Below are 12,197 nucleotides of genomic sequence, written 5' to 3' on the forward strand. Positions count from 1 at the left end.
TGCGACTGAAGTGTGTACTTCACGATCGACACTGGGCGCTGGCGCTGTGAGAGATTGTTGCGTGGTGTGATGAATCCCGATACCTCCACCATGCCGGTGGGAGGGAGCGAGTAGGTCGTCTTCCAGGGGAACAGTTGCCTCACATCTCTACTGCAGGATGGAGAGAAGCTGGCCGCGGCTTCATTATGCTCTGGGGGACATTCACTTGGGCATCCATGGGTACCGTGGAGCTCGTGCAAGGCTTGTTCAAATGTCTGAAATCTTATGGGACTTAACTGCTAAGGTCATCAGTCCCTAAGCTTATACACTACTTAACCTAAATTATCATAAGGACAGACACACACACACACACACACACACACACACACACACACACGCCCGAGGGAGGACTAACCTCCGCCGGGACCAGCCGCACAGTCCATGCGTGCAAGGCTTCATGGGGGCCGAGGATGATGGTACACTGGTTGCAGACCACGTACACTCCTTCATGACGATAGTGTTTGCCGACGGCAGTGGCATTTTTCAGCAATATAATGCACCGTGTCAGAATGCCGGGAGTGTGATTGAGTGGTTCGAGGAACACAGTGGCGAATTCCAGGTTATGTGATAGCCACCTCAACTAGCCGGAGACGAACCCCATTGAACTAATGTGGGATGTTACTGAACGGAGCTCAACGTGTGTGTAGAAGTGGCGCCAACTGTCTCCACTGACCTGCCAAGGCCTCAGGGCTTCTATGCTACGGTGCGTCGCCGTCGCAACTTATCCGAGACAAAGGTAGACATAAGTGTGTGACACCACCATACCATTCTTTTTAACATTCAGTTAGCTTCTATTAATGATTATTGAATTGCTTTGAGTAGTTGGTACCCAACACTTAATACTTTAAAAATCAAATTTCACTGCGAAGAACTCTTGATAAAACTATTATACAATCAGTTTAGATCCGCAAACCAACTGAGAAGTCACACGGAAAGCATTCTAAACTTAACTGTCTGTATACCACTATCTGGTGCACACTTTGACAAACTCTCACAACATACGTTTCTCTCTCACACACAAATTATTCGAAATAGCATACACGGAAAAATATAAGTAAAACCAGTGGTGTCAAAATATAAAATCCACGGTTCGTCACTGGAGATTTAGATACGAGACTAAGTGATTTCAGAGACAATACGTATTACGAAATCCTTAGGTACATAGCATTTAAGAACTGTTACCTGTTGCCAAATAGCAAAGTAAATTACGTAGTCAGCAGTAGAAATGTACTAGGGACTGGTTCTCGATGTTAGACAACTTACAACGTTGCCAGTGCAGGCACTTCATTTACTGCTGACTGCCCAGCTGGCTAAGTCTAAGTTTTCCTCCAGCAGCAGTAGTTTTATACATTATGATGCGGTACCACACCCACAAAACTTGTGTGTTGTCTAACCGAAGATATTTCAGATATCTGCATATATCGATAACTACAGTACTTTATGAATAGTATCTAGTATCTTATTATTGTACACGATACGTGTAAGACGTTACTATGAGCATACGTGCTACATAAGACTTTAACATTCAATACGTTGCATGCAGCAGCACTGTGTTACAAGAGCAGTAACATTAACAGTAATGAAATTCAAATGAATAATGACTTATTTATAATTTACGTCTGTGTGAGAAACTAAGCTTGCGTCTACTGCGCAATTTTTATTTTGTTTTACCGTGACCTTACAGTGCTACAATATATTTTAATCGAAAGTAAGCTGGATAAAAGAAAGTAAATTTGTTAGTTTTAGACGTCGCCGCCTCCCTGTAATGTGAAACTAGAGTAATTGTACATTACAGTTAGCGAATAAAAATAGGAACACAATAAACCTATAATTTCCCCGCCAGGGTAGCTGAGAGCGCTAACGCGCTGCTTCCTGGACTCTGGTAGGTGCGCCGGCCCCGGATCGAATCCACCCAGCGGATTACCGACGAAGGCTGGTGTGCCGGCCAGCCTGGATGTGGTTTTTAGGCGGTTTTCCACCTACTCCTAGGTGAATACTGGGCTCGTCCCCACGTCCCATCTCGGTTACACGACTAGCAAACATTTGAAACACACACTATTTCACGATTTCCACGTGACGCAGACAGTGGGGTACACTTTTTCCGTCCTGGGGGGTATGGGTGGCGGCAGGAAGGACATCCGGCCACCCCATACACTTAACCATGCCGACCCTGCGCACAATGCGGGGTAAAGACGGTAGTGAAAGAAAGAAAGAATAAATCTATAATTTTTAGGCTGACAATATTTAGGAATGTAGTGACATTTAAGTTTGTCGTTATTGCTAAAACGGCGTCATTGAAAATAAAACATCACATACTTGCTGATTAAAATAACTGCGATATAGTGCGCAACTAATGTGATTTGACTAAACCTTTAACACTTTGAACTAATACAATACATTGCATGCCTACTGAATTCCCTGAATGCGCACACTGCAGCCACATTAATGTGACCACCGCCTGCATTCGACCTCAACGTGCAAAAACCGTTCAAAGGCGGCAGGTGGCGGCATTAGTAGCGGAGAGTGTACCAAGTATGTCAGAGGGAGGGAGGGGGGGGGGGGGGTTGTCGTGGTGGTGAAGGGATGCGGGCCGTAGCCGCGAAGACATAGAACCCAAAATAGCAAGTGCCCTAAACAAGTTACAACTATGGTGCCAAAACACTAAAATGACATCACCGAGCAAGTCTACCTACTTGTTATTGAAGGGACAATTAATCTGTAACCCGACTGTACGAATCGAGCGCTCGCCGGTCCTTCGGTGACGTGACACACGATACCTAGGCATCATCATTGATGAGAAGTGGAACTTCGGGAAACACATTGAAACCGTAACTCAGAAAGCCCTTCAAACATTGAACAATCTCATATCCATCGGACATAAAAGATTTCATCTTTCCCCTCATCTCATAAGACTCTACCATAATACCAAATTAACATCAATAGTGTGTTACGGCTCGGGAGTCTGGGCACACAGGCTCACGAGGGTTGTGCCCGCCATGACAGTGAGAAGGGTTCAAAGGAACATGATACTTAGATCTGTGGGGGCTTATAGAACATCACCAGGGGGAGCGCTATTGGTCATAATGGGGCTCTGCCCCCTGGACATCAAAATCAGAGAGCAGGCCGCGTGGTTCTGGATTAAGAAGGGAAATGCAACGAAGATAGAAGAGATTTTAGGCACTGGGGCTAGGGTAAGATTCGGCAAAGGGGAGAACAACTATGGCAAGAACTACGGGAGACTGACGAAACAGGGCGTAGGACGTATGAACTGATTCCAAACATTAGGGAACGACTAAAAATGAAATACTTTGAACCCACCAGAGGACTAATCCATTTTCTCACTGGACACGGGCCCTAGCCGACATACTTATGTCGGTTCGGGAAAAGGGCCACACCCGCGTGTGAATGTGGTGAACCGGAGAGCACTCCCGATCATGTGATTTACGAGTGCCCCCTCTTCAATGATGTTGCTTCCACACTACGTGACCAACTACCTGACCATGACACATACCACCTCGTAAGACAATGAGACACTTTTCAAACAATAAACAAACTTGCTGATGAGTTATCACGAAAAGTGCTAAAAGAATACATGGGGGAAATAAACTAATCAACACAAATTACAATAAAACTAAAGAAATTCTAGTACTAAATACACGCCCTACTCCCATACCGTCTGCGCGTGGACAGGCCGACCTTCACAGTCTGGAATCCGCCACATGCGGGATTAGGGGAGTGGGGAATAACATCAAGGACTAGACGATGCACCGGAATTGACTTAGGTTAGAACTAGTTAGTAGAAATTAGATTAGGAAACTAGTATTAGGAACCTGCAGCGAATAACATCCTGACCTGCCCAGTGTCAGGGACTCGCCCATCGGGATTAGCTCGATTGGCAAGGCAATGAAGTAGGTTTATATACGTTCCTGACACATCTGTGACGCTGCAGGCAGTAGAGTTAGTTAAAATCTTAGAAGTTAAAAACTAGTAAGTGTAAGAATAGCTGCCCATTGTAATTAGAGTATAGCTGTAGCTCACAACCCACTACACTGTAATTAGCTGCTAATTGTGTCTAACATACTTAGAAAGTAAGACCCACTAATCATATAAGGAAGTGGGTTATGATGTATAATTATTATTATTATTGATAAAAAAAACACCACAGAAAAAAAAGTGCGGTCGTTGACATAGAGTGGAAACAGAGCGATTTATCTGAAGTACAAATGGGCATGATCATTTGCTTTCGGGCCGATGATAGAAGCATTCCAGAAGGGGCTAAGTCTGTACTGTTTGCGTGCCGCCGTAAGAGAAGTATACTGATCCAAACCCGGTGCCGAGACAACTGTGGTACACCAGCGGCTATAGATGACAAGGGTGAACGGCAGCTGCGAAGACGTGTACGGGTGAAGAGATTTGAAACTGCTGACCAACAGACCACCCAGATGAACGAAGGAGCTACAGCCGAATGTTGTTGCAGCAGGCGCCTGGTTCACGCAGCCACGCAGATTGCTTTTCATCGGCGACGAAGGCTGGAATTCGCTCGCCAAAACCACAAATGGACCTCCACGGAGTGGCAATAGGTGACGTTTTCAGATGAATCATATTTTACATGTCATCAGATAGATGGCCGTTGGTATATAAGGCCCTGTAACAGCAGTCTGAAGGGTCCACACCGGAGGAGGAAGCTTTATTGTCTGAGGAATGGTTTCATGGCATTTCCTGGGTGATCTCGTCATTTCGAAGTTCGAAGGTTCCTACCCCCCCACCCACCTCCATCCCCCGGATTTAAACCCAACCGAGAATCCGTGGGACCTCTTCGACCGGTGGGGCTGTTCACGCTATTGGTCCTCAACCGTGAAACTCAGGGCAGCTACCCACGGCACAGGAGTCAGTAAGGTTCCACACCCCTGCTTGTACCTTCCAGTACCTCGCAGACACTTCCTGCACGTCCGCGTTGCAAGAAGATGGTTATTCAGGCTTCTGACAGATGCTCTGAGTGTGCCTGGATTGCGTATAGAACAGACCCAGATAGCTCAAACCCCACCTCATACAGCTGATTAGAACAACAGTTGCGTCTCATGTACGTTCGTTGACTGACAACGTTGTCTAAAGTAAATCATAAAATTTAGTTAACTCACATTCATTACTAAGTAATTTTAATTTACTTTAGACGACGTTTTCAGCGAATGGATCTCTTTGCTATTTAATGTATGTACTTAAATACTTCACGATATGCATTGACATACTGTTACATTATGTTACAAGTCTTACTTCTAGTTCCAATGGGGAACCACTGACTTTGCAGTGTTTTGAATCCAGGTATAAAATTTTTAAATGAATGTGTGACTTATTATGCTGCGAGTTTTTTTCCATCATGTACACCTGTTAGCGTCATATTGATAGTTAAGTCTGTAACGATTTTCAAGCGTGATTTCCATAGCTATACAGGATACGTGACGATGGTTCCCGGACCAAATTAGGAAGTATAATAAATGAATTTTTATCAGTAAATCTTTACGGTGAATTGTGACGTTTTGAAACTACAACATTGGTTCTGGTTGTTGCTTGCAGACGAAGAGAGCACTATGTGCTATTCAAACTGGAAGCTATCAGTGGTTGATAGACTGAGTTCCAGGATGGGCTTCATACTCTCATCTAAGAAACTTACCGTGCATCAGCTTCCCAGTGTGCTATGCAGACAGAACCTTTAACCTTAACCGTCTTTCGAGTATGCACGCCTAATGCTGTGGGCGAACTAAGTCCCATAGCTCGAAGTAATCCTAAAAGACAACCGAAATCTTGATACTTTATACAGAAATGAAGATAAACCTTAAACTGACAGCTGGACTTTCAGTGTAAAGCTAAGCGTACTTCGGAAAAACCTGATATTAGATAGTTAGTGCCATTATTAGAGCAGATGCACGGCGGTGGACGACGCACCGTGATTGTAGAGCCATACTTTGCCGTCTGGTCGTTAACTAGTCCACGCCTTAGAAGACGTAACAAATCGTCAATTTTCTCAACGAGTGGGGCTAGCTTGCGTTCCGTCGATTCCACCAAACTTCTTAAATCCCAGTCCAACTGTAAATTAGAACTACAATGCATTTACTGTCAAAATTTATGGTGCCAAAAACAATCTGTAAAAAATATTTAGATATTTTAATTTCGCCTCTAAAATAACATTGATCGTTTTCTCGCCTTTCATTGGTTATGGAAACACATCTCCTCTCCTTAGCTAGATGAAACACGTTTTGGACTTGAATGTAGTAGAGGAACGCAGTCTTTACCATTATTGTCCCAATTTTTAATTTTCGGTTCAAAATGGTTCAAATGGCTCTGAGCACTATGGGACTTAACATCTGAGGTCATCAGTCCCCTTGACTTAGAACTACTTAAACCTAACTAACCGAAGGACATTGAACACATCCATGCCCGAGGCTTAATTTTCGGTGAAAAATTCTTTACATACCTGAGTAAGAGGAACTGTTAAAAGTATGACATGGTGTCTAATAATATAGGTATCATCATGAGAATGCTTACCCCTGACGCTGTTCCCACTGCAGAGAGAAAAAGGAGAAGACCTTCGAGTATGGTCCAAGGCGCCAGACAGCTGTATTTTGGATGCGACGCGTGCCTATGTGCAATTTAAGGAAAAAAAGGCGCGGTCCTTCGAATCTGGAAGCAGCATGGGCTATTGCGGAGTCGCTCAGGTCGGCAGCGACAACGCGCACATCGACGGGCAGCCGCGGCAGCAGCTGGAGCGCCGTGACGTCACCGGAACCACAGCCCACGTCCAGCACGGCGCTGCTGGCCACCTGCCATTCCAGCTTTGGCCACAGGCGGTCCAGCACAGCAGACAGGAACTGCCGCTGCAGGGTAGTCGGGGTGGCGAACGAGTCTGCCCTCTCCATTGGTGCGAGCACCTGTCAACACACTGTTGCTGCTTAGAGTTCAAGTCTCTTTTTTTAAGTTAATTTTCCACAATAGGAATAGTAATTACTGATTTAAATGTTCCAAGCCCGCCAATCCAAGCCCGCCAATCCAAGCCCGCCAATCCAAGCCCGCCAATCCAAGCCCGCCAATCCAAGCCCGCCAATCCAAGCCCGCCAATCCAAGCCCGCCAATCCAAGCCCGCCAATCCAAGCCCGCCAATCCAAGCCCGCCAATCCAAGCCCGCCAATCCAAGCCCGCCAATCCAAGCCCGCCAATCCAAGCCCGCCAATCCAAGCCCGCCAATCCAAGCCCGCCAATCCAAGCCCGCCAATCCAAGCCCGCCAATCCAAGCCCGCCAATCCAAGCCCGCCAATCCAAGCCCGCCAATCCAAGCCCGCCAATCCAAGCCCGCCAATCCAAGCCCGCCAATCCAAGCCCGCCAATCCAAGCCCGCCAATCCAAGCCCGCCAATCCAAGCCCGCCAATCCAAGCCCGCCAATCCAAGCCCGCCAATCCAAGCCCGCCAATCCAAGCCCGCCAATCCAAGCCCGCCAATCCAAGCCCGCCAATCCAAGCCCGCCAATCCAAGCCCGCCAATCCAAGCCCGCCAATCCAAGCCCGCCAATCCAAGCCCGCCAATCCAAGCCCGCCAATCCAAGCCCGCCAATCCAAGCCCGCCAATCCAAGCCCGCCAATCCAAGCCCGCCAATCCAAGCCCGCCAATCCAAGCCCGCCAATCCAAGCCCGCCAATCCAAGCCCGCCAATCCAAGCCCGCCAATCCAAGCCCGCCAATCCAAGCCCGCCAATCCAAGCCCGCCAATCCAAGCCCGCCAATCCAAGCCCGCCAATCCAAGCCCGCCAATCCAAGCCCGCCAATCCAAGCCCGCCAATCCAAGCCCGCCAATCCAAGCCCGCCAATCCAAGCCCGCCAATCCAAGCCCGCCAATCCAAGCCCGCCAATCCAAGCCCGCCAATCCAAGCCCGCCAATCCAAGCCCGCCAATCCAAGCCCGCCAATCCAAGCCCGCCAATCCAAGCCCGCCAATCCAAGCCCGCCAATCCAAGCCCGCCAATCCAAGCCCGCCAATCCAAGCCCGCCAATTTAAGGCTGTATGAACTAAAAGAACGAAGATTGGGGTTTAATGTGTGAAAAGCTGCATGCCAATTGGCCAGTGCCTTTTCATAATTATGTCTTCACCATCGTCGTTTGGTTGTACAATGGGATCGCAAAGTAGATTGTGAGATCTACTTATATGATATGCTTATGTACAGTGGTTGGCCAAATTATTTACACCTCTCAAACTCGGTGCTGTGTAGTTTTCCTTCTGGATCTGGAGGAGAGCCATGAGCTCTGTGACCACTGAAAATGGGGCACTTAAAGCCCCTTTTACACGAAAGGCTTGTCTCAATTGACTAGCCAAGTGCATCTACTGCAGTGTCCTTGGGGTTTTATTTCCGTAATGGATCTCGTCTGTTTTGAGTTATTTTTGTTTGCACGTCGGCGACGAAATTGCCGGAGCTGAGAGAGCTGTCTGCTGTGCAGTTTGGCATCTGAGTTGTGACGCTGATTTGATGAGGGACTATTGTTTTTATGGAAAATCTAAATGCACTAACAATATGTAGGAAGAAGCTATGGCAAAAGCTTTTGTTAGTGATCAGAGCAGAATTCATAGTGGAAGTTCTTGTCAGAGGTCGTGTTGTAAATTGTTCACATTCCTAAGAACTGGAATAATAGGGAAAGAATCATCCAAAAATTTCAGAACACATACATTTATTTGTTCGAGAAAATATTACATCAGACATAATGCAGAACCCAGGAAGTAGCGCCTTTTTTTTATGTGCTTTGTATCTTGTTTTATTGCTAAGTATTAAATAACAATATCTCGTTCAATAATTCTCACTTTTGCACTGTTCAAACAATTTTCATTAAAACACGTTTTTCTATTTAGTTTTTATTTACGCATAGTGTAGGTTTTTTCTCTGTAAAACGTAAATACTTTTTGGTTTCAGACATTTCATCTCTCTCGTAGACCATATTAGCAGGAAAAACACCAGGACCTTGTGTAACTTTCGATGTGCCACAAAAGCAAAGCAACAACGTAACAAAGATTAAGACGACACGAAATCCATTTCTATAATACTTGTGAGCTCTACCAGGCTAGAACGCCCGATGTCAGACAGCACACACAGCGTGCAGCACACACTGGAATTTACAACACACTCGGCACAATCTATATGTCACTGATGTCATTGACACGTGTCGTGGTTGGTCGCTGATTTTCACACAGGCACGAAAGGCGTACGCACTTCGGGTAGTCTATTTTGACGGGAAAGTCGCTCGTGTGAAACGAGCTTAATGGAACGGTGGAGAGCTGCTTAGTGAAAGGGCCTCGCCAGAGACGATCCGGGAATACGCGGGCCATTGTCTGGGACAGCGGCCGCGGCCTGCTTTGTATGAAAGAGCCCTCGTTCTGGGACACGAAACCGCGGTGTGATGAATTCACCCCTGCAGTGACATCTGTAGACTGAATATTTTCCGCGGACGGCTAACACAGTAAGAGAATGGGTAGTGCAGGGACTGTGTGGTACAAACATCTCACCCAGCCTCCTGCTTTCTGGCGGAATATAGCGAGGGTGGAAGATATACGAACGGCAATGATCTGGTGAACTGCCGTGTTACGTCATATGGTCGTAGGAGACGTTGACTGATCTCGCACTATGTGAAGGGGAAGAAATTTAAAGCAATTTCAGAACAAGGGAGAATGGTGATTCGTTTCCGGCACGCCAGAAAGGAAACAACTTCACGGTGGCAGATCGGGCATGACCTCGACACGTGCAATGCGACGTCCAGTTCCATCATGCGGTCATAATAGCGGATTACATACTGTCTCCGTATCATCGAGCGCATCACACCGTGACAAACATTACGGCGAGCGTGTATGCAGCATCGGCAAGTCAGGAAGTTCAGAGGAAGAATCAATCAGGGTTTAGGACACGCATTTGCAGCAGACGTTAAGTTCCATGACTCTTTTCACTAACAGGTGATCAGGCACTACTAACAATGAATAGAACAGATAAGCTTTCGGAATCATTTCCATACCCCTCTCGTAATTTTGCCTAATATTACCTTCAACGGAACTTGCCCTTTTTCTTAAGTAGCTTTATTGTACACTCTTTGACATAAAACTTGACCGGCGGCCGGCCGCTTCAGAGGCTAAGTCCGCGCCGATCGCGACATGGGACAAAAAAACTGGCCAACTCGCTAATTCTCTAAGTCCGGTTATCTGCACAATCTGGCAACACTGTAGACTGCGGCACTTCCTGGAGGAAAACTTGTCCCATGATAGAGAAACTCTAGGCTGATTACGCCTGTGGTCTAGCGGTAGCGTGCGTTGTTTCTGTTCATAATGTCAGTGGATCGAGAGCAGCTGGCATAAAATATTTTTGTAGCCTCTTCTGTCTGAATGCTGAAGACGTGAATGTAATGGTAGCGCAGATTCAATCTATTTCGCTTTGTGACACACCGATATCAAAATTTTATCCAGTAACGATTTTGCGGCAGATTTCCTGCAGAATGTCCTCCTCTGGACGCCGTATGCGGCAAAGCTCCAGGATCCATTTGCCGGCTACTGGCAGCGGCCGTGGCGACAGCAGCGGCGCTGCACTCCCCCGTTCTTTATCGAAAGCGCCTGCTACCACTCATCGCTTTTGATGATTTAAAACGCTTTATTATTAAATGTTGCTCCACAGAAAATTTCTACAATTTCCATTCACGCTCAAAAGCAACGGAGACAGACGCCCTGATTAGTAGGCGGGTATTATATTACATTAATCGGCAAGAGCTGAGTATGGCCCGAAATTAATTTTATAGACTGGGACGAAATGAAACCACCTCACTACATTCGATGAATTTATAAATGCTTCATACATCGTTTCTTTTCCTTTCAAACTCAATTATTTGTGCAACTTTTGGTCAATGTTTGGATGTTTTCGTCAAGCCAGAGTGAGCGTCTGTGGTGTAAAGTGTATTACAGTTCTTGTTTCATTCCTTATGGTAAGTCTATGCGATAAACTATGTGAATACCTTGCAATGCATGCTCTGTAGCAGTGCAGGAACACTGCACATTTGAAGTTCATGAAGTATTTATTGTTGATCGGAAGTGATAGTTAAGGTCATCAGATTTAAACCAGAAAAATTTGTCGTTTTCAAGGTTTCAGAGAACGGAAAGGAATTGCTAACGCCGGTGTCAGAAAACGTCTACAGTTAAATGCTATTGCAAAAATTTAGAAGAAGGGAACTAGATTAATGAATATGTGCACTTCATAAACAACCTTCTGACATGTTAGACCTATATGACGAACAAAGCTCAAATTTATATCGTTGACAGTCGGTTTGAATCTTTTCAGGGTGTATTTTACAGTGAAGCACCTTGGAATTTGCAAAGCAGAAATCCATGATATTAACTTAATTTACTAAGTCGAAACCGGACGAAGATTGATGTTTAAAGGCATTCTTCAGATTTCGCATAAGAAATTTTTTACTAGCAGTTTACAACTCCATTAATTAAAATGGAAAATAAAAGGTTGTAGTCAGCGGCTTCTACCGTGATTCGAACTGCTATGTCTTATAGTACAAGCACTGCAACGCACAAGGGAACCTCTGAGCTAACGACACACTGGCTGCCAGAGGCGGAATATAGTCACTGCGATGTTGCCTGAGCCTCAAAACGCAACCTTAAACACACGAACAGAGGAGGTGGAGGTTACTGTTTTAACGTCCCGTCGACAACGATGTCATTAGAGACGGAGCACAAGCTCGGATTAGGGAAGGATGGGGAAGGAAATCGGCCGTGCCCTTCCTAAGGAACCATCCCGGCATTTGCCTGAAGCGATTTAGGGAAATCATTGAAAACCTAAATCAGGATGGCCGGGCGCGGGATTGCACCGTCGTCCTCCCGAATGCACACACAAACAGGTGTTACTTATGTGAAGAACGCCGTTCTTGGATCCAGAAATTAAATATACTTTCTAATTGTGTCATCTTGCAGTGGATTATATCGTACGAGTCTTCGATGTGGAAAACGAATGTCAAGTGAATTTAGCGAGGTAACGCCGACCTACACCCGGAAGTAAATGCACTATCAGTGTGTTGACAAATACTTGCTACGACGCTACCATTTCTAGGCTCTCTGACGAGGCAGCTCTTCAGCGAAATGCTTGCCGTG

The 12,197-nt window shown here is 46.0% G+C and overlaps 1 protein-coding gene across 1 annotated transcript in view; it reads right to left on the reverse strand.

Annotated features, from left to right (window-relative positions):
* Positions 1-6,950, reverse strand: part of LOC124613454 (juvenile hormone acid O-methyltransferase-like) — a 92,525-nt gene extending 85,575 nt beyond the window's left edge. Inside the window, exon 1 of the mRNA XM_047142158.1 lies at positions 6,580-6,950. Coding sequence (XP_046998114.1) covers positions 6,580-6,950 — 371 coding nt within the window. The remainder of the gene's footprint in view (positions 1-6,579) is intronic.
* Between the last annotated feature and the right edge of the window lie 5,247 nt (positions 6,951-12,197).

Source organism: Schistocerca americana, chromosome 4 (assembly GCF_021461395.2).
Source record: "Schistocerca americana isolate TAMUIC-IGC-003095 chromosome 4, iqSchAmer2.1, whole genome shotgun sequence".
NCBI lineage: Eukaryota > Metazoa > Arthropoda > Insecta > Orthoptera > Acrididae > Schistocerca > Schistocerca americana.